The sequence below is a fragment of the Diospyros lotus genome, chromosome 6, assembly GCF_014633365.1.
Source record: "Diospyros lotus cultivar Yz01 chromosome 6, ASM1463336v1, whole genome shotgun sequence".
NCBI lineage: Eukaryota > Viridiplantae > Streptophyta > Magnoliopsida > Ericales > Ebenaceae > Diospyros > Diospyros lotus.
In genome coordinates this window covers 8,590,652-8,613,102 of record NC_068343.1, presented here as the reverse complement: position 1 = coordinate 8,613,102, position 22,451 = coordinate 8,590,652, and the positions used below count along the sequence as shown (strand labels likewise).

Genomic DNA, 22,451 nt, shown 5'->3' with positions numbered 1-22,451 from the left:
GGCTTAGTGTCAACAGAAACGGAGATATGCAAGTATATATATTCAGCTTCAACCATTTAAACCAACGCCCGAACGTAGGCAGCCCAATATCTCGTAAGCCATTTTCACAATCGTCAAGCATGGGAACCAACATTCGTGCAGGCGTCATGTGGGTTAAAATATGATGGTTCAGAGTCAAAGTCTAGGATTTCTACTTGGTTTTTTATAAACTAGAATCCGCAGTCATTATTTTTGAGTGTAAATATATATATATATATATATATATACATATAAAGCAAATGTATAGAAATCTATGGGGATGTAATCCTTCTTTTTATGATGAGCAAGGGAATATTCCATTTGATAAGTTGGCTTGGTCTAGGCCATTAATGGTCTCCCAAAAGCCTTTTGTCCCGGCTTCCTTCCTTGAGTCGCTGGTGTGGACATGGCTCGTCATATCGCATCGACCATACATGATTTGGAGAACCAAGTCGCACCGAATAATAGTTGCCTTGGAAACTTCCGCCGCGCGTTTAATTTGTTTCTTGAGGATCACGTCTCTATCCCTTATGATCACACGTTGTTAAGATATCTCACCATTTCTCTATATTACTATATTATTATTATTATTATTACATATGAAACTATATTTGGACCTTCAAGGATTCTCTCGACAGCTCCCTTCCCTCTCCAACCTTTTGATTAATTATTTAATCTTCGCTCCCCTCCCTCTCCAACCTTTTGATTAATTATCTAATCTTCGCCCCCTTCCTTGACCATTTACGTACTTTCGGCTCTCCTTGTGATTAATTTAATTTCTCGTCTTTTTTCTTTCTTTTACTTTTCTTGTTAGTTGTTCCTTCACCACCAGCTAGCACATCATTTCTTCTTCATATCAGAGGAAATTTAGGGGGATGAAGATGATCAAAACTGAAGGAAGAGGCAAAATGATCACAGAAACCAACAGTTCAAAGGGACCAATAAAACTTGGAAACCTATTGCAGTCTGACCCGAATGATACCCATGAAGAACACTCCTTCCGTTTCAGCAATGCTTCTTCTGAACCAGTTCCTTCTAATTTCCATGGACCTGATCCTCTAACAAACCTCTATAGCTCTCCTCCAGACCCGCTCTCATGGCAGCAATTCTCTCCACTTTGGGCACCTCCATGGGACCAAACACCTCCGTCATCAAAGTCTCCATGGTCCTCCCATGTCTCTCAGCCTTGTTCTAACTGTTCTTCCATCAGCCTAATCGGCTCCCTTGTCCGCGAAGAAGGCCACGTATATTCATTAGCCGCTTGTCGTAATCTGTTATACACGGGATCTGACAGCAAGAACATCCGGGTATGGAAGGACCAGGAAGAATTTTCAGGGTTCAAGTCCAACAGTGGCCTGGTTAAAGCCATTGTTATTGCGGGTGAAAGGATCTTCACCGGTCACCAAGATGGCAAAATCCGCTCGTGGAAGGTTTCTTTGAAGAACCCTGGCGTGCACAAACGGGTTGGAACTCTACCAACGTTGAAGGATTACGTGAAAAGCTCCATCAACCCTGGCAATTACGTTGAAGTGAGAAGAAACCGTAATGAGGTCTGGTTCAAACACTTCGACGCCATTTCGAGCCTCAGCTTGAGCGAAGACCGGACCCTCTTGTACTCGGCTTGCTGGGACAAAACGGTGAAGGTTTGGAGGATTTCGAACTCCAAGTGCCTGGAATCGATCAAGGTTCATGACGATGCAGTAAACTCGGTTGTCGCCGGCTTTGATGGATTAGTCTTCACGGGCTCGGCCGATGGAACTGTCAAAGTATGGCGAAGGGAGATGCAAGGCAAGCGGACCAAACACTTCTTCTCGCAGACTCTTCTCAAGCAAGACCCTGCGGTGACTGCATTGGTGATTAACCCATCGGTCGAAGTTCTCTACAGCGGCTCGTCGGACGGGCTCGTCAACTTCTGGGAGCGGGAAAACTTCCTCTCCCATGGCGGCGTCCTGAGAGGCCACAAGCTGGCGGTTCTGTGCTTGGCTGCGGCGGGGAACTTGGTTTTCAGTGGCTCGGCTGACACGAAAATATGCGTGTGGATGAGAGAGCTAGGGGGCGATCATGTGTGCTTGTCTGTGCTGACCGGCCACGGCGGTCCGGTGAAGTGCTTGGCGGTGGAAGAGGACCGGCAAGGAGGGGAGGGTGACCGGTGTTGCATTGTGTACAGTGGCAGCCTCGACAAGTCGGTGAAGATTTGGAGAGTCTCGCCAGAAATGTCAGGGAAAGAAATTTAAATTTAACTTCGTGAATATTTGATTATTAAATTGTGACGATTGGCATTTCCTTGTGCCAGTGGCGGCCCCGACAAGCCGGCGAAGATTGGGAAGTCTCGCCGGAAATGTTGGGCATGGACAGGCAACCACCGGCGGAAGAAGTTTAAGTGTAACAATTGATCGATACAAGATGAAACAAACCCTGATGGAGGGATTATGTAATATTAAGAAAGAAAAAAATTAGGTTGTAAAGGCTTTTAAGTTTTAATTTTTGTTGTATATATTGGTGTACTTCTCATTGATTGTTTGATTGAAAGTGATATTCAAACTTAATTGTAATCTTTAACGTATGAACAAAGATGATTTCCCCTGCGAAATTGTTGGTTGCATGACATGGGGCATGGCATTCAATGAAATGAAATTAACCTGAAATGGGTAGAGGAAGAAGGCTTTTATTAGAGTCGAAAGACAAGTTTCTTTTGGTTTATTCAATTTGACGATCTATGAATGTTGAGATGCATGGCACAATTTTCAACGTTGTCTGCATCAAATCAATGGTTTCACCTAGAAACCCCTTAATTTCCGTTGATGATTGATCCCTTGGTGTTAGTTTATGCAATCATTATCATCGTCAACTGCATCATCGCCACGGAGTAAAACTACAAGAATTCTCCATGTTGATCGTTTTGTTTCCTAGCTATGTATATGTTATGTTAATAGAACGAAGAACACTCTTCAAAATAACGCAGAATTAATATATATATAATAATTAAATGTCTAAAGCTTCCATATTATCCAAATAATCTGCTGTATAATTGACTCTTCATCCAAAGTCTTCTCTTTTAACATCAAGAGATAACTCGGCCACGGCACCGGTAATCAAAAGTCGTACAAGTAGATGAAATGATATTACGATCTTCGGTTGACTATACATCCAATTCGGAATAACAATTCAAAACTTATAAATACATACGTATATTTAAACCAACCAAGAAGTCAAAGTAATTCAGAATCCCGCCAAGCCATTCAATCATCTCCACTTGCAAGAGATTTTTTTTCCATGCAGCCGCCTTTATTTTTTTGCAAGAAAAAATTAAACAGTTATTTCCCCGACTCAAACATGTGATTATAAGGAAACAACTTTATCATTGCTATTAACACTTTCACTCGCTACAAAAAAAGGGTTGAATTTCAAAGGATGAGAAAAAAAAAAAAAACAAGTTTATATCAGCAGCCTTGTAATGAGGATAGACAAGCCCTTCTAGAAATGTAGATATTCTGGCAAAACGATAGCCATATTTAGCTGCTGTTATTCATATAATTGGTGCATCCAGAATTTGGCAACACTTTTTTTACATGTTCAACAAATCTCTCTCTTCTTTGAGGATACTTTCAAGTAAATTTCTGTAATTGAGCTGAGGCTCTGTTCATATAACATCAGTATGTATTGTCTTACTCTTCTTTAAGAATCAAAGCTCTTATCCAGTCTTCCATTGAACATGGTCACATTGATTTCATTCACCACGCCCATAGAAGAAGAAGGAAAAAAAAAAAACTCTCTTATGTACTTGTATCAGTCATCTACCAAAGTATATCGAACTTGCTCCTGTGTGCTCAATAAAATATTTTTACAAGCCCACCCTGACGCCAAGATCTGCTCGTTTAACATGTCAAAATCCTGCTCTGCACATCGCTTGCTACATTCAATCAATTCAAGCCAATGCCGCGGATCAGAATCAGCAATCTCCCATTTACACCTGTTACATAAGTTAGATCTGCGAATATGGCATGCCTACATGGTAACAGATTCATATCAGATGAATTCAATCAGGCATTAGGGTGCAGCAAATTGAGACAAAAGCCAGAGATGGGAGCCAGATGTGACATAATGACTGTTTCTTCACTAAGGTACTAGTTCAATGAAGTGAATTTACATAAACAAAGTCTTCTACCTGCAAGAGACCCATGATGACATCTGCAGTACCAGCCCCCTCCCGCAAACAAAGAACAAGACCTTGCTGTAAATCAACAACGGAAAGAATATGAGGATTCAGATAACATTTTCCTGCAAATGACTACGTTAAGAGTCCAGCCCAAAAGCTTCTTTCATGTACAGATGTACTCACTCGTTGAGTTCCTGCCAATACACTGCCAAAGGTCTCCAAACATATGAAATAGAAGTCCTTGTTATTCAAAGATCTCATAGTCATCATTGACAACCTTGGCAATTGACTTTTTGGATTTAAGCAACCAATCCTTATGGGCCATGATCCTCTGCCTGACACACATCTTGCCATATGTTTATATCTAATTCTGAATAGCTCGTGCAAAAGCACAAGACAGTGTGATGGAAAATTTTAAGGCCTCACCTTTTATCCACAGGAAATCAATACCTTCCTCTTTGCTCACATCTGCAGGAGAGGGGACATAATCCCTCTGAATCCATGTATTTATTATAATCTCTAGCCTATCCTGAATACATGAATTGGAATGGTAAGTTGCCAACTACAGACCATTATAAGGAAAATATGAAAATTCTCTTGATCCTCAATAAAAAGTGTGTTAAGAGAACATGCATGAAAGATAATTTAGTGAGTCACTTCAACTACATACTCAATAGGACAGACAGGTGGGCCTGCACCCCACCCCAAAAATTTGTGGGAGGCCTTTCCTCTTTCACAGGTGAGGGGGCAGGGACGTTGGTGCTTTAGGCAGTTGATAGGATACTGATAATCGAAAGGAACTACAAACTGGAAATTAACAAAATGACAAGAAAACTGGGCATTCGAGAGGCCCTTAACTCTCCCAAGAACTCAATACCAAAATCTCCCCACCCCACCCCACCCCAACCAATAACTTCACCCTCTACATATATCCCTCTCTTCTCCTCAACCGCATTCTGTTACGCACGCTTGTTGGGTTGTTACATAACCCAGCAATTTCCCCACTCTATCCCTTACGCATATGTCTGGCTATTATGCCAGCCAGCCAATTTTACCACTCCACCCTTGCCTCTTCCAATGAACCGGGACCTATCATTATTTCCCCCCCCCCCCAACTTTCACCTTATCCTCAAGGTGAAAAAATGGAAATTGTTGTTGAATCAAAAGGTAAGGCTCCCAAGGTAGCTTCCAATGGGGGTAGCCCCTTCCATTGCATGAACACCTCTAACACATATGATGGGGGTAGAGACCGCTTGTATGCCAGCCCCCCAATCCTTTCCTCCACCTCGTTGATGATCTCCACCTTGTTGCGAACAATCAGTTTCCCTTCTAGGTTGAGAATTTGGTCAACCTCGACCATCAAATGACATCTCTTTTTAATTTTGGAGAAGAGATGGTCTTGTTCATAAACTATAGGTAGTGTATCCAAAGAGCCTATTGGCACCCTAAACATGCTCCACACCTTCAAGTTTCTTAGAGCAACATTAGCCCATCCTCTATAGATAACTTTCATGCCCAAATTCCCATCAATATTTAAGATCTTTGGGTCTATACCATTGGGCTCCACAACAAAATGCAAATTGAGTCCTAGACTTCTAGAAACATGCTGCCCTACCACCATCATGACCTGCTTGGACGAGGCACCCACCCCCTTATGATGGTGAAAATACATGGGGGGCCCTCCATTATCAACCAACCCATTGTAAAATTTCTGATAAACCTAGCTAAGAGTCAAACCAGCTTTCTAGACAACATGGACTGTTGATGGCGCCCCCTTCCTCGACAAGATGCTCTCCTTAGCTATCACCGGATCGACCGTCTGTGGCATTTTAAATGGATCGATTGTCGGTTGCCCTTCTGCCTAGCCGAAAAACTCCCTAACACCATTGTCGACGGCAGCCACTCTGCCTCGCGACACCATGTTCTGCTCAACCGCCAATCCCCCTTCAAGATGCAACTCGTCCGACTTCTCCACCGTGCCTTCCTGCGTGGATCCTAAGTGATTCCTCAGCAGCCCCTTTAACTCTTCCTAGCTTCTCACTCTTGGTCTTCGTTGCTTCCACTTGAATCATGAAAATGCAACACCTTCCAAACACAAGGTTGTTGCATCTAACTTCTCCTCATCAATCATCCCAGCCACTGCAAAGTAATATTCGACTCGGAATATCCAGCTGTCAAGTTCTTTGCCTTCAACGAGCGACATCTCCAGCCTTCTTCCCCGCACTTCCGGCCGCCAATTCCCTCCAATTCCACCCTCGAACTCCCTGCCCATTTCGATTCCAAGTGACCCCTCGAAATTCTGGGTAAATTCCGAAGGACTATCTCCCTTTTTCGCTTTGCTCTTCCTCTTCTGTTCTTGATCCTCCCCTCTTATGGCGTCGACTCCCTTCTACATCCCCTCCATCTTCTCCTCTGTTATGATCCCGAGGATATGATTGTAATTGGGGGAAATCCATAGCGTATAAGTTGTAGAGCTAATTGAAGAAGTTTAGAGGTTAGGTGGAAATAACTAACTCTTGTATAAACAGTTAGCAAGGTTGTTAGAGTAGTTAGTTGATTGTATTTTCTATTATTTCCTTCAATTGTAAGCCTATAAAGAGGCTGGCATAATTAGAGAAAGGTATGATTTGAATAACAATTAAATTCCATTTCCCTCTCTCAATTCTCCTAGCTTTCCCTCGGTTTTCTCTCTTCTCCCACCATTCTTTATGTTCTCCTCTTCTTTACCTCCTTTTCTGCTCTTTCTTCCTCTAATTCTTACCAATTTACTTCCTAAACCCTAGCCAAACCCTAGGATCGTAACATTTGGTATCAGAGCCAATCATTCATCAGCTGTGATTATGGAGACTTTAATAGCTGGATTCATATTCGATTCTTGAAAGGCGGTGATCAAGAAGTTCTTAGCAGTTAGCTAGGGCGATTCAAGCATTTAATTCCGACGAGCCAGGTGATTTCCGTTGCTTCAGGCAAGTACAATTTGGCTTGGAATTGAATCGAAATTAGAGGCGAAGTCGTGCGAAGCAAACATCCACTCGATATTGAAGGCGACATTGGCCAAGATAGTTTCGACAGTGATCGGACTTGAATGTTGAAGGCGACGCTCCTCAGCAAAGAGATCTAGGCATCCGATCCTAATCCTAGCCGCAATCTGGAATTGACGATAAACTCAAGTGTCCTTGATCGAGTCCCAAATCTGGTCGTTGCATGTGACCAAGGTGAGAAGGAAGGCACGACTGAAGTAGACTAAGGCATCAAAGAGAAGCAGATTGGAGCGATCGGAGGCTACAGCGATTGCGATCGAGTCCGAGCAATCTCGAATCCGCTGTGAATCGAATGTGGAACAGGAGGATCGTGATCTACATGCGGCCATAGGTTATTGCTCTCAGTGACGAAGTCAAATCAGGTAAGGAGGAGTTACGCAGCAAAAGTTGTTTCAAAAGCAAGACGATGGACGGTGATTGGGTGGCGACAGTGACTCCAAGAAGATTGCAACAAAAGCTAGTGGTTCTCCAGGCCTTGGACGGTGATCGGGTGAGAGAAAAAGGCATCGAATCCGACGAGAAGGAAGTAGTGATGAGAAGCAAAGCTTTGGGCCATTGAAATCGGAAACCGTCCAGAAGCAGAATTCCGCTAGCGACGATTCTCATGTTGTCAATTTGGAGAAGTCGACTTGAAGGTAGAAAAGATGAACCGGAATTGAGTGGGCTAGGCAATCCAACCCAGCGACCAGTTGCAAGGTGGAATTGAACGCGGATTGGAAGCTGATAGTAGGTTGACTTGAAGGCCGAACAAACTGATCAGATTTCGAAAATTGATTTGGAGGCCATTCAGCAGCAACTAAAAAGATGATTCAGATCTAGGCTACTGCTAGGGCAATGTTTGAAGCGGATTAAGGTTGCTGAATTGGAAGCAGCAATTGCATTGGCTTGGGTTGCTGATGTTTAGTACCGGAATAAATTTCTGAAGAGATCCTTAGAAGCTGAGCAAGAGGTTGTTACAGCAGTGAATTTTCAAGGAATTGGATAGAGGAGATGGCTGATGGACTATGTGCTGCAACAAGGGAAGGGGAGGTCAGGTGGATTGACTTTGCTAAAGATCTGTGTGACCAATTTGGGGAGAAGAACATGATTGATGTGATTGAGGAGTTCAACAAGCTTAAGCAGGAAGGATCAATGACTGAATATCAAGAGAAGTTTGAAGAATTAAGGGCATTGATTTGGAGCCTTCAGCTAGCCTTGTCAGAACATTACTTTGTATCAAGATTCATTAATGGTCTTAACGATGCGTTAAGGCTCAGTGTGAAAATGTTCTGCCCTACTACAGTGGAACAAGCTACGAAGAAAGCGAGGCTACAAGAATTGGCACTAGAAGCCATTTGTAGAAAGCATGGACTGCCACCAGAAAGTTATCGTAAGAGCAGCTCGCAAGTTTGTAAAGAACCATATGTAGCTAAAGGAGCTTTAACGGAAAAATCTGGGCTGGAACTACTTAACGACAATTCTAAGGAAGCTGATACTGAAGTTGTTGAAGGGAAAAATGCAATCGATGAAGACTTAGACCAAAGGCAAAAAACTGAAGGCTGGAGGCAAGAATGATTATGAGGAAGCAGATTCTAAGAGAATGGCTTCCTTGCCTTTAGTTTTGGAAAAGACGGAGGGGTCACAGGTTAAGGTAATTTTAACCGAAGAAAATTCCCCTGTTGTTGTGAATAATTTTAATAACGGGCACTATGATAATATTGCTGCCATGTTACTTGGTCTAGACAAGATTTGGAAGGTGAAGGAAGAGGAGGGTGCTGCCATTTGGTTTGGGAAGGGTGCTTCCATATGGTTTGGGAGCTTTGATATTGTGGAAGAGGAGGTTGCAGCCATCTGGTTCGGGAGATTTGAAATTGGAGAAGGAAGCCTTGATATGGTAATTCTTAGAGTTTACACTCCGTTTGTGCAGGAAAAACAAAAGCAACAGAATGTAAGGGAAGACGGGACAAAGCTTAGAAGTAGAAGGGGCGTCAGGAAAAAAAAGAGAAGAATAAATCAGATTGTTAAGGCCGGTATTGGATGAAGAACAGGTCAACAGCTGTCAATTCTTGGGGACAAGAATTGTTTGAAAGGGTGGGGATTGTCATGACTCCGAGGATATGATTGTAATTGGGGGAAATCCATAGCGTATAAGTTGTAGAGCTAATTGAAGAAGTTTAGAGATTAGGTGAGAATAACTAACTCTTGTATAAATAGTTAGCAAGGCTGTTAGAGTAGTTAGTTGGTTGTATTTTCTATTATTTTCTTCAATTGTAAGCCTATAAAGAGGCTGGCATAGTTAGAGAAATGTATGATTTGAATAACAATTAAATTTCATTTCCCTCTCTCAATTCTCCTAGCTTTCCCTCGATTTTCTCTCTTCTCCCACCATTCTTTCTGTTCTCCTATTCTTTAACTCCTTTTCTGCTCTTTCTTCCTCTATTTCTTACCAATTTACTTCCTAAACCCTAGCCAAACCCTAGGGTCGTAACATCCTCATTAGCCAGCCCATTCACCGCTACTCCCAACTCTTCACCTGTCGCCTTAAGCTTCCCCCAACTCCTCACCTGTCGCCTTCGCTGCTTCTACTGGAACCACGACAGAGCCGCTCCTTCAAAGCATAAGGCTGTTGTCTCCAGCTTCTCCGCATTGGACAGTTAGTTCACAATGAAGTAACGTTCAGCCCTAAAAACCCAGCCATCTGGATCATCTCCCTCGAAGATGGGTATTTCCCAGCGTCTCCCACAGTACTCCTGCCTTCCGACACCATCGATCTAGTCGCCCCCTTCGCCACTTCTCCCTCCAGCTACCGGCGTTCCCTCCCTTGACAAGGGCGAACCCGCAGGTTGGTCTTCCTCATCTCGCTTCCCCTTTCTCTCTCTCTCTCTTGCTGCTCCCGTCTCTCCTCGTTCTTCCTCTCTCATTCCTGCTCTTCCAACCTCGTTCTCATCCAAGCGAACTGTTCCAGCAAGCTCGCTACCTTCTTCCCCACCGATTGAACCACACCCCTCATGGCATCAAGTTCCCGTTGCATGCTTTCCACCCTCCCTTCCATTTTTCCTACTCAATCCGTCAAGTTCACCATTAGGATCGATGATGCTTTGATACCAAATTGATAGGATACTGATAATCGAAAGGAACTACAAGCTAGAAATTAACAAAATGACAAGAAAATTGGGCATTCGAGAGGCTCTTAACTCTCCCAAGAACTCAATACCAACATCTCCCCCCCTAACCAATAACTTCACCCTCTACATGTATCCCTCTCTCCTCCTCAACCGCACTCTGTTACGCATGCTTGCTGGGTTGTTACACAACCCAACAATTTCCCCACTCTATCCCTTACGCACATGGCTGGCTGTTATGCCAGCCAGCCAATTTTACCACTCCACCCCTACCTCTTGGACCTTCTTTGATAAGTCCAATGAACCGGGACCTATCAGCAGTCTGTTGCAGGGCAAAGTTATTACTGACCAATCTTTACCAACAGTTTTGGGAGTAAAACAAGTGTAATGAACAACAAAATCAGTGTAAAAAAAACCAAAGCACAGCTTGACTAACAAACAAGTAAAAGTACAAAAAAAAAGTTATCCAAGGGAAAGGTAAATATCCAAACGTTTCTAGGGGGTATATTGAAAATTTTCAGAGCAATTGCTTAGTGGGGAGAGCAGCAAGAGCTTACCCACAAAATGTTTAACAGACCAACCAAAAAGTTGAGATGCGAAAGGATCACTTGGCAAAACTGGTCAAAAAAGGAGTGGTAGAAGTACAAAAAGTAGTTGCAAGATCTGAGCAAGTACTTCATCATTAAAGCTCTCACACCCCCAACAATATCAATGCTGGTAAGGTTAGTGCAAGAATAAAAAACCAACCTTAGTTAATGTTTGCAGATGAACATGCTTCAACCCTTGATAAATTCCAATGAGGTCAACTGCCGAGAAGATAGGGTACACAATAAAGGGCAAACCTGCTTGCAACCTTTCATATTGTTGAGAAATTAGGGTCAGTTCAAAGTCCTAAGTAAAGCAAAAGTGTCATAGTCACATCAGCACATTGATTATAAGAATTGATTTGAGTCAAGCACTTCTGGGGTCTCTTTGTTTATTTATTTTTATAAGTAAAAACCTTTTGGAAGCTCTGAACACATATTTGTAGAGAGGGCAGTTAAAAACAAAAAGAACTTTTAAGTAATACACATTGAAATGTATGGAAATTTTAAGGCAAGCAGGGCAAAATAATTCTTCAATGTGAAATTGAAGCAAGAAGATATACCATAAGGTCAATTTAGCAGTCACAAATGGCTGGGAAGATCACAGAATATAAACTTCAACAATGACAAAATTGCAATGTCAAATGACTTTAGAAGATGAATATGGAAAGCAAAAACCTTTCATGATTTCTTAACAGAATATTCAAAGCTGCAGCAAGCATGAGACCAAGGTTATCGAAGCACACTGTTTGAATCTGAAACCAAAAACCAAAACAAAGATCATTTCATGTAACATCGAAGCACAATGTAAGAACATGGTATGAGGACCTGCACCTGAGACTTTGCAGAAACTTCACCAAGGTTATCTGCTACTGCAAAGCTTCGATGGACAGCAGTCTGCCATTCAATGTGACAACATTTAGGCTCCACATGACAAGAAATCAACTTTATGATTATCCAACAAATAAAATGCTACCTGAATGTCCAATTCCTTGGAGCAAGAATTTTTTCACATCATAAAGTTACAGCTAAGATCGTTGAGAAATAGCATGTGAAATGAAAGGTGGCAATAAGTATGCTATAAATTTCATGTGTTATTGTCCAGGACTACATTAATAAGTTAGTTGATGTTGGTAACATGTCAAGAAGTAGATGCTTGATGATGAAAAACTGCAGATTAGGCTAATTAACTTCATGATAGAGGAGGAATGACAGCATTACAACATTATGTTTACATGTTCACTTTCTTAAATTTGCACATGGTAATAGAAAAATAAATTTGCATATAGTAGATGCTATAAATTCCATGTATGACTGTAAGAAATATCATGTTGCTTCCCTTTCGAACTGTAGTGATAGAAACACAAAAGCAGCATTAAGAAGATCAAAATACTTACACCAGTTGCTAGATAACATGCTAGACTAATTTGTTTGGCGATGTTGGCTACAGATGCAAGAAGCAGGAAATACTGAGGAAATGCGGGAGTCAGCAACTCAACCCCAATGCTCAAACTGAATAGCACGGATGTTGAAAACCTAACTCTCTACAAAAAGGAGAAAATGAAAAAATTAAGTATTGTTCATTAAAACTCTAGACATGAAATTCAAGGGCACATATTCTGGAATGTCTTACTTTTGCAGTTCTTTCATAGTCATTAATATTTTCAAAACATTGTGCATTTTCCACTATTCTTTTAATAAAGAGCATGTTAGTTTTTCTCCAAAACAGGTAACATAGTTTGGTAACTTGTACTGTATATACAAGGCTATTTTGGTCCAAACTCAAAAATGATGTGGGAAATTAGTAACTGCTGGACATTCCCAAATTCTGTGCACCAGTAATTGCAGATCATGTGTGACCCTCATTTTGGTGGAAGAGAGCACACCTTCAAGTTAGTATCAAAAGCAGATGCTAGGCTAGCAGTGTAGATGCACCTGCTGAGCCTTCCAAGTCCATCTTTCAAAACCCAGTTCAGGGCAGCAGCTGACGGAAGTGAATGAGAGTATCCAATTCCAATTGCTCGAAACATTGCCTAAAACCAATGCATTTGCATATAGTGAGCAGTAGTAGTAATATCCAATTCATCAACAAGAGGACAGAAGAAATTAATAAAAGAAACATAGCACATAGCCTTATCAAATTATCCATTGAAATCATCAGTTTCCAGTGTCTGATCTTAACTTATAAACTACTTAAAACTATCCTCTAGTAATGTAAATGTGTAAGCCATTTACAAGTATTTCATCCATTGAAAAAAAAAATGACAACTCAAGTTCTTTGGCCATAAAAACCCATCCATCATTAATCAAAAAAATAGATTAACATTAACTAGATAATTTCATTTGTGTATATTCCTATTTTTCTGTCAATACATTGTTCATAACTTCATATATTTATTAAAAACAAAAAACGTTCACTAGACAATATTATAGACCATATACTCTAAAAAGTGTCTTATCTTCAGAATTGTAATAACCATCCACTGTTCCACAGCGTATGAATCGTGTAAGCCACGATCAACGATGTAAAAGTTTCCCTATTGCTAAAACTTGTTTTTATGCACACGAATATACAAACATGTACATATCAAGCACACAAATTACCTGGGTGGCAAGAACCTGCAGAGCAGAGCTGAAGACCCTGTGAAAGAACTTCCATTTCACATACTCTAGGTAATTCCAAGTAACCTCTCGGGGAAGAAAAAAGTTCCTCACACCCGAACTACAGAGCCTGAACAATCTTCGGAACCCATCTTCGAAATCCAAACAGAAGGACGACAAAGAAAGAGAATTTCCATCCACAGAAACCAACTTCAACTCACCCCCGTCCCAGTGGTACCGAGATACGCTACCGGACCGACGAATTACAACCGGAAGGGGAGCCGGCGAGGCGGGTTCATGTTCATCTGGTTTTTCGATCCATTCATCTTCGAGTTCGCAGTAGAACGAGGTCTTGAACGAGTTTGAGAGAGTAGAGGGTTTAAGAGAGGTTCTGGATTTGGCGGAACAAAAAGCTTCGCTCGGTTTCCGCAGGAATTGAAAGTATGGTGGAGAAGTGGAAGCAATATACAAGGTGGATTGCATTAGAGAATCGATATCTAAGCTACTGAAAGATGTATATACAAGTACATATGTAAATGCTTTGTGTGTATAAATGTATGTGTTTTCGTATAGATGAAGGGATGAGAGGGCAGAGATGAAGAACAGAACCGCCACTCCCAATCGTATTGATTTGTTTCCTTCTTTTCGCGGAATTTCGGCCGTTTTGAAATCCTAGGGTTTTAAGATGGTACTGTCTTCGGCCGGACGGGGATGGTCCGGTGGGCCCTTTGGGAGTAAACAGTCGCACAAAAGTGAGATTCGTCATGTAACAAATTATGATAAAGTGCATAATAATACTATTTATCGTGAAGTGTTTAGTTAATATTATAAATTTATTTTAAAAAATTATTAAACATTCTTTTATCTTTTTTAATTAAATATTTTTACATAATTTATCACATCACTATTATTTATTTCTATTAAAAATAATAATATTATTTATAATAAAAAATATTATTAATACATTATGAACTACACTTTAAACTACATAATATAATTAAAATGTCTAAAAAAACCTTTCACTCAATGCAGTATATTGAGGCGCATGACTAAAATACTCCTCACTCGAGACGATGAGATGCGAGAGATATTTTTACTATTTATAATACATTGCATAGTTTAAAGTGTAATCCAAAGAGTGTTAATAACATAATCACTCATAAATTTATACCCTAGAAGTGATGTAAAAATATTTACAATTCACGATGAGTTGATTATTTTTGCAAATATATCTACCAAATATGTAACAAATTACATTTTATAGCCACCAAAACATTCTTTACATGCTTGTCTCATATTTTCATAATAGAACAATGCTTAATTTTTTTTAATTAAGTCTATCTAATTCATCCGCAAAACAATATCAACATCAATAAATTCTTAAGAACTATATAACACTCAAACTAAAACTTTGGATCAAGCCAAAGCCTCAAAGAGTTGTTGAGACTTTATATAATTTCACCTGATGAAGACAAAGGGATTTATTTAAATTATGTTAAGGAAGTTAAATCACAAGAACATTTGTTAAAACTAGAAACACTTTTTACATGAATAATTTTTAATATTTATAATTTTAGAAGAATTATTATTAATTCTATGAGTGTCAAAATTGAGGATCAACTTAACATTATCCTTACAACAATAGTTGAATATTCTTTGTAAATGGCGCAATAGGAATAGGTAAAACATTTTTGTATCATGTGTTTGTTGATAACTTTGCAAACCCACCTTCATATTGCAATCACAACAACTCTAGGAATAGCAGACATATGTTTTTTTGGGTCTAAAAATTGTACATTCAAGGTTCAAAATATCATTAAATCTAAAATTAAGGTTTACATGCTTCATTAATAGGCAATTAGATTTCACAAAACTTATTAATCGAGTGGTTATCTTATATGATGAAGTCACCATGACCTATTGTCTTGCATTTGAAACTCTTTATTGAACTTTTGTGAATATTATGGGTATTGATATGCCACTGAGAGAAAATTAATGGTATTTATGGTGATTTCCAATAATACTTTTAGTTGTCCCATAGGATTTTAGGGTAGAATGAATTAATGCATATATAGTAAAATTGACACTATAGATGCATAATATTCAAGTGATAAATATGCGATTAGTGAATATGATAAACAGTTTTTAAAATTTCTCTTTGAGTTGGAGGTGGATTCAAATATATTGTTAAAATTAACAAAATAATGATATCACCAGTAACGTCTATAGTATAAGATGGAAGTCAATCAATTGATCAACTAATTAATAAAATTTATCCAAAAAAAATTCTGTAAATAAAATTTATCAAAATTTAAGACATCATGTTGTTGATGGGTTATTCATGATTTCTATAAGAATAATCAAATCTCGCAATAAAAATGTTGATACGATGAATCGTAGAGTTTTGATTTTTTTTTTTATAATAACAAAACATTTTATTACATTTTTTTAACTTGAAAGCCTTCAAACTTTAAAATTTGTCTAATTAATTATTAATTTTTTAAAAAATTAAGTATGATACCTTTTTTAACTTTGTTTTTTCATGATAGTATCATAATTAATTGTGAAAAGTTTAAGCTGCATTCTTTTTGTTGTTTTCAACCTGTTTTGAGATTTTAATTTTTCAAAACATTAAAAATGAGTTTATTTCATTATTTTCAAAAACATATTTTCATAAATGAAAAAATTTTTGTATAAAAAACACACACCCAGAATGTGGAAACAGAGCACCCTCTACCCCAAATCTCACAAACCCCCATCTCCCATCTCTCTCATATGTCCTATCTTCTCACCAAAACACCCAAATCTCACAAAATGTAGAAAACACGGCACCGCCACCGCCGTCGTTGATTGCACCCGCCATTGACTATGCAAGCCATCGTCGATCACCCACCTTCTCTCCCATTGCATCGTGTCTGACATCACCGCCCCCTCTATTCAATTGTCGAACAGCTAAGCATCGCACCCATCGTCGTCGACCAACAACCCCAACCACTACTGTCGTTCAAATCACAACTCGTGCTTCGCTAATCGTTACTTCCTTATATGATTGATTTCTTACTGTTGTGGCTCCTCATCTTATGTGTTTTGATTTTTGATTTGAATTTTTTTTGTTTTATTTGAATATTAAACTAAATGTGCAATATGATTTTTTTATATTAATTTTCCTTTTTAATGATATTTCTAAGGTTTTGGATTCTTTTTATAATAAATCAATGTTATGTTATTTTGTAATTTATAATTTATAATTATTTTCTGTAGTGTCTCATGTTGTAGATAATTTTAATCTCGAAATTAACATCAAGTTTTAATTTGTAGGCAAAAATAAATTTATCATGGAACTAATAGTTAAATCAAATCGAAAATTACTTTAAAAATACTTTGTAATTTTAATCTATTACATGCGATTAAATTATTAGTTATATTTTGTATTATAGTTTAAAGTCTTTGAATCAAATTTACAATTTATTAATAACTGGTTACAATTTACTTTGAATCAAATTTATTGAATAAAATATAACAAAATAATTTTTAAAATTTTAAAATAATCACGTTTTTTAGTTTTTTATTTTAAAAAATAATTTTTTAAAATGACAAAAAAAACGTATTTTAAAAAATTTCAAAATACACTCAAAACACAAAATTAAAAATAAATTTAAAATTAAAATTAAAATTAAAAATAAATTTAAAATTTAAAATTCAAAATTCAAAACTGAAAAAAAAAAAAGCATCACGTTAGGAATTAGTCAAATAAATTTTAAAATTTAAAAAATGTTTGAACCAAGGCTGGTTACCCCAAAAGATTTGTAGGTCAATGCAATCTTTATCAATAAAAAATTAATTTAACATTGTAATTACGAATAGAATAAATAAAAATTTAAAAACTTAGTAGAATTATTAAACATCACGTTGAGCTTTTAATTTTTAACCCAAACAAATTTATCCAAAAATTGAAAACCAAATTGTTCGAAATTTGCTGCACAAAAAAGACTATTTGCTTTTGATTATAACTCTTAATTTGAAATTAGAGGGGTCTAAAAAGTAAATACATGTATATATACATAATTTTAAATAAAGATTAATCTTTAAAGGGTAGTGTTGGGATTTGGGTGAAAAGAATTGCTTCTATTAGTGACTTCAAAGTCATAAATTTAAGTGAAGAAATAAGATTTAGATTATTTTTTACACAAAACATATAGAGAGATTTTAGAAAATAAAAATAAAAAAAACTCCAAACTCTAAATATGGTGTTTGCTTAAATAATAAAATAATTTTTTACATTTTCCAACAACACAGAATGCAGAACCAACATAATGAATTTCTGTTGGATTCCAACCAAACATGGTGGAAACTGGGAATAGAAGCGATTGGTGATCATCACAAACAAACCAAGAATATGAAACAAACCAACATGGCCGCGCATCAGAATGGAGGGATGAAACACTGCGCGCGCATTTTGTATTTGTATCAATCCATAAGCAGAGTATATTTCCATTTGCCAACGAACTAACGATTGCAGTTCTTCCATAGCAAAACAAATTAAGTCCATGCAAAGTGAGTTTAATTCAACAGCTAATCCAGATAATAGTTGCTTGAAAATTGTAATCTACACCAGAAGTTAGAACAATTCAAGATATCAGGCCAAAGGGCTTGGTGTCGGAGCAAAGCAGCTTCTGCTTCCCTTGCCTCGAACTCACCTTCGCCTTCCCTTTAGACCGGACAATTAGCACCTGTATTTCTCTGCGAAGGCATCTTCGCCCGTTAAACAGGAACTCAAATATGCACTTGTCATCGTATCCTATACCGTTCTCCTCCCAAAAGCTCCTCCAACCCTTCACAAAAGACATTCGGCCATCCTTGCGAAAATCAACTTTCACAGGCCACAACTTCCCATTCTGATTGCGAAGGATCATATCTGGCTTTATTCTGATGCTATGTTCAATTATCAATTGTCTGGGGATGATCTGTCATCAACGTCAATGCAAATAATCATCAGTAAGCACAAAACAAGGAACAGGTGTGAACCTAATTCACATTATGGATACGCAGAAATGAACAAAAATCAAAATGGCAATGGTTATCTTAAGTCTGTACGGGTTACAGTTAGATTTGCGGAAAGCAAATATTACTCACAATCGAGTTCGAACAAGTACTTATGTCTAGAAAAAGGTAGCTTCCGCAATTTTAAATCATATCACTGAGATCATTACAAAGGAAAAGTTCTAGTACAACAATCAGATTGCAGGTGCAAGAGAGAAGCAAATATCAGACTGCAGGTGCAAGGCATAAACAAACTCCAAGATTAACTCTTTCTTCAACTTCAATAGATATAGCTCCATGCAATAACTTTTGTTCTTCAAGAAAAATAATATTTTAAAGGAGATGAATATGCACTCTGAAGCAGGTCAAAATGCAAATGCTGCCCTTTGCTTAAACATTTAAACATCTGGAGATCAGAGCAGGAGAAGGGTAGGAACATCTTAGGGCATTACCAAGGGAAACTAATTAGCATTTACTTGGCACAAACTTTATATTCAGTTTTTCCTTCGTTATGTTTATAGATGAATTGAGTATCAAGCTATGGTCTACATCAAATGTTTTTTTCCTTCCCGTGTCGGTGCAATAAATATTAAATTTTAGAAGTTTGAACAGAAACTCAATGTTCTAACTAGACACTCTATAGACAGCAGCACCTGGAGCATGCAGTTTCAACTTGTGCTACTTTGGAATGTGAATGTGTTGGCACATGACCGTTGTAACTAGACAATCCACCAAAATACATCAAATTGTGAAAAGCAATTACTTGGGAGGGACTAAAAGGCTCTCCCACAAGGAGGGAATTGGCATAACCTTCAACATTTAACATTTAACTTCAGAATTTTCAGCTTCCAACCAAGATTAGTTGTCGAGATGCACTAAATAGTAAATATTTTATAATAAAAAGATCAATGGCTCACTAGAAGATTAGGTGTTTTAGGATGGACAGAGGCAATAAAATGAGGATTTTCGGGCACGGCAAACTGCAATGCATCAGATGCCCGGCTTCCATCGCTAGTCCTTGAAGAAGCAATTGTCCTTGACTCACATCGACCTCTCAGGCCTGCATCTGTAAATTTGGTATGTAAAGACTTAAAAGAATTGACAAGAAAAACAAAAATGGATAAATTTACCTAAATAAAACAACTCACATCTAAATCTTTTACATTGTTTAGATCCTCCCATGCCAACTCCTGGACACATATGCTTGCACCTACCAGTGGGCTTGGGACAAATGTGCTCTTCTTCCGACTGTTCTTCAGTGTTGATCTCTGGTTTCACGTCTTCATTTACTAAAGTTTCTTCTTTCATGCATCCGTTATTCCCATATATTTTGACATCAAATAAGGAATTTCCATCGTATCTAAATACTAAGAAGTTCCCATGCTCTAGAAAATGATCACTAGCAAATCTTTGCCATCCATTTTTAAGAAACACCCCATTTTCTGCTTCTTCGACCTCCACGTGCCAAAGTCTTCCACTGAGATCTTTAAGTATGGCATTATTTGGTATGGATCCATTAAAGTGCTTGACAAAAGCTGGTGGCACACGCTGCAGATTCAATGCATACTTGAGTAATGAGACCCCCCAAAAAGAAACTCAGAAGCAAAGGATTAGCAAAAATCTAGGACCCTTTTCTCTTTGAACCAAATAGTGCCCGAATTAGTTAATGAGGAAATGTGTGAAAGAATAATTGAAGAAACAAGAAAAACACAGGTCTTACTTGTTAAGATTTTGGGACTAATGCAAAAAATTGTCGAATAGGTTTGTTTTTCTCATAGTCAAACAACCGAATTGACTGGATTCCTAATGAATTAGGATATTGAGGATTTGGAATAATTAATTGAGTAAATATTTGTTCATTCTACGATCAAAAGGATAATTGTGAATTCAGGGGCCTAAGAGGATAGTTATTATTATTGTTTTTTTCCCGATAACTAACAACAGGATAGTGAAATTGGACGGATGCAATTCATAAAGAACAACTGATGAATACGCAACTTGCACTCTTGGTGCCCTCGAACAGGAATTAGCATCCGAGTGTAAAAATTATTAAAACCAGATGCCTTCGGTTAATTAAACCCTGGATTAAAGAGTGTTTATTTCCCTATTATCCTCGAAGTCAATAACACAGGTTCAAGGAATAAGGAAACAACAGTCTTCCTCGCTTTGGGAAAACAAGAACTTTTAATTGTATCTATCGTGTTTATTTCCTACTCTTCTTTCGGGATTTTCCTCCCGTTTCCTGGCAACCAAACAGAGAACACCAGCTACAGCAATCGCTGGTTTTCCCGAAACCGGCTTAAAACTAAAACAATGCATAAACAACATAAATGACAAAGCATGATCGACGAAGAATATTACCAACATTCGAGAGCTTTGGAAAGGAAGATACACTTTAAAGAACTCTTTCCCGTCATGTTCCGCCATTCCCCCCCTCATTGGAGACTTTGGTGTGGAAGAGGTTGAAATCAGGGTTTGGTGGAGAGAGAGAGAGAGAGGTGGCTGACAGAATATTTGATTTAATCCTGGTACGATTCGTCTTCACTTTTCAATCAAGAAAACGGCTGTCTCGGATTTGCATGGAGGATTGGGAACCAGCCAAGCCGTACGGATTCTGCCTCCAAAGTCTGAACCTTGTAATGGTAACCAGACGGACGTCTTCTACCAAAGGAGGGCGATCGCGGAAATATTTGCTTCCAAATTTAAAACGGAAAAATAGTTCCTTTTTTTTTTTTCTACATAAATTATGGGCCTATTAACTCAATGTCAATAAGTTCGAGAGCTTAGAATTTTTGGTTTAGTGTGAGGGTAAATAGGTCTTTGAAATTTTCAAGTCCTGGATTTGATTATTCTAAAGTGTAGGATTTGTTTGAACTTATTATTAGATTAATTTGTTTTTGTATTAATTATTATATTTAATTTATACTTAATACTTGATAATATTTAAATTTAAAATCTCTATCTTTGATCAACTATGATATGTGTTGCTATTAGGAAACTCTCAAAACAGGTCTATATATATATATTTTTTAACTCTATAATGACATATTATTTAAAATAAAGTATTTTTATTATTCGAGTTTGAATTTTAAGTTGATATTTCTTTTATATATTATTTTTTAAATATGTTGTAGACAAATTTATTATAAATCAAAAGAAATGAGAAAAAGTAAAAAAGCAAAAGATTCACTATTTTATTTGAAAAAATAAAAAATTTAAAGCTTTTTTTTTTTATTTTCTGATGGATTTTTTTTGTAAAAAAAATTAATTTATAATTTTTGAATGAAAAGTTGGTCTGTAAATTTAAAATTTATAGTGTTATGTAATTGTTATAGTCATAAAAGTTTAAGTATGTATTTAATAAAAATTAAAAATTATTATATAATTAATACACAGAACAAATTAAAATTGTTAATAATTTAACTAATGAAAATAATAATACTTCCAAAATAAGAACGAAATCAATAAAGCAAAACTAATATGTTGTGACTTACTATGATGCTTTTGATTTTTGAGAAAAAAATGAAAAAGTAAGAAATTACGATGTTTTATTAAAAGGAATGTTGACCACATATTCTTAAATATTATATTTTTATAAAAGTTTTATAATAATTAAATGTATTTAATATTTTAAAATAAAAGTGTGGTATAAATAAAAAATATTTTAATTAATCATTTTTTAGACAACGATTGGTAGTTGTGGTTTTATTTTTATATTTTTTTAAGAAAAAATTTAAACAAAGGTTAAAATTTGTAAAATGATAAAATTAAATACTTTATACTCTTAAAGTTGTGAGATCAGAGTTTGGTAATTGAAATTATTTTTTATTTTTTAAATAAAAATATAAAAGATATTTTAAAAATTGACCTTAATGACATGACCTCTATGCTAATATAATAGTATAAATAG

General features: G+C 37.3%; 3 protein-coding genes across 6 annotated transcripts; 1 reads left to right on the top strand and 2 right to left on the bottom strand.

The window, feature by feature from the left end:
- The first annotated feature begins 532 nt into the window (after window positions 1–532).
- On the top strand, window positions 533–2,623 carry LOC127804207 (protein JINGUBANG-like). Its single transcript, XM_052341017.1, has one exon. It carries the CDS (start codon window positions 894–896, stop codon window positions 2,250–2,252), a length of 1,359 nt encoding a protein of 452 aa, XP_052196977.1. The 5' UTR covers window positions 533–893; the 3' UTR covers window positions 2,253–2,623.
- An 882-nt stretch (window positions 2,624–3,505) lies between these two features.
- Window positions 3,506–14,245, bottom strand: LOC127804644 (protein root UVB sensitive 4). Of its 3 annotated transcripts, none has more exons than XM_052341541.1 (10): window positions 13,505–14,243; window positions 12,787–12,933; window positions 12,298–12,444; window positions 11,735–11,797; window positions 11,579–11,655; window positions 11,064–11,169; window positions 4,601–4,703; window positions 4,358–4,509; window positions 4,184–4,249; window positions 3,506–4,023 (listed from the first exon to the last, which is right to left on the bottom strand). In XM_052341541.1, the coding sequence occupies exons 1-10, from the start codon at window positions 13,982–13,984 to the stop codon at window positions 3,805–3,807; spliced, it is 1,560 nt and encodes a 519-aa protein (XP_052197501.1). In that variant the 5' UTR covers window positions 13,985–14,243; the 3' UTR covers window positions 3,506–3,804. The 3 variants fall into 3 exon arrangements, with proteins under 3 accessions (XP_052197501.1, XP_052197503.1, XP_052197502.1); XM_052341543.1 differs by having other exon boundaries at window positions 12,836–12,933; window positions 13,505–13,711; XM_052341542.1 differs by having other exon boundaries at window positions 3,843–3,988; window positions 13,505–14,245.
- A 3,588-nt stretch (window positions 14,246–17,833) lies between these two features.
- On the bottom strand, window positions 17,834–21,208 carry LOC127803266 (putative B3 domain-containing protein At5g66980). Of its 2 annotated transcripts, none has more exons than XM_052339366.1 (4): window positions 20,903–21,208; window positions 19,690–20,089; window positions 19,459–19,601; window positions 17,834–18,465 (listed from the first exon to the last, which is right to left on the bottom strand). In XM_052339366.1, exons 1-4 carry the CDS (start codon window positions 20,978–20,980, stop codon window positions 18,130–18,132), a joined length of 957 nt encoding a protein of 318 aa, XP_052195326.1. In that variant the 5' UTR covers window positions 20,981–21,208; the 3' UTR covers window positions 17,834–18,129. The 2 variants fall into 2 exon arrangements, with proteins under 2 accessions (XP_052195326.1, XP_052195325.1); XM_052339365.1 differs by having other exon boundaries at window positions 17,838–18,465; window positions 19,459–19,607.
- Window positions 21,209–22,451: the final 1,243 nt, after the last annotated feature.

Excerpts from the sequence above, each read along its gene's own strand:
- LOC127804644 (XM_052341541.1), bottom strand. The coding sequence starts at position 13,984 with ATGCAATCCACCTTGTATATTGCTTCCACTTCTCCACCATACTTTCAA. Across the intron at positions 12,934-13,504 it reads TGCAGGTTCTTGCCACCCAG|GCAATGTTTCGAGCAATTGG; the intron begins GTAATTTGTGTG and ends CATTGGTTTTAG. Across the intron at positions 12,445-12,786 it reads CTTTTGATACTAACTTGAAG|AGAGTTAGGTTTTCAACATC; the intron begins GTGTGCTCTCTT and ends TCCTTTTTGTAG.
- LOC127803266 (XM_052339365.1), bottom strand. The coding sequence starts at position 20,980 with ATGAGGGGGGGAATGGCGGAACATGACGGGAAAGAGTTCTTTAAAGTG. Across the intron at positions 20,090-20,902 it reads TCCAAAGCTCTCGAATGTTG|CGTGTGCCACCAGCTTTTGT; the intron begins GTAATATTCTTC and ends TTGAATCTGCAG. Across the intron at positions 19,608-19,689 it reads ACAATGTAAAAGATTTAGAT|ATGCAGGCCTGAGAGGTCGA; the intron begins GTGAGTTGTTTT and ends CCAAATTTACAG.
- LOC127804207 (XM_052341017.1), top strand. The coding sequence starts at position 894 with ATGAAGATGATCAAAACTGAAGGAAGAGGCAAAATGATCACAGAAACC.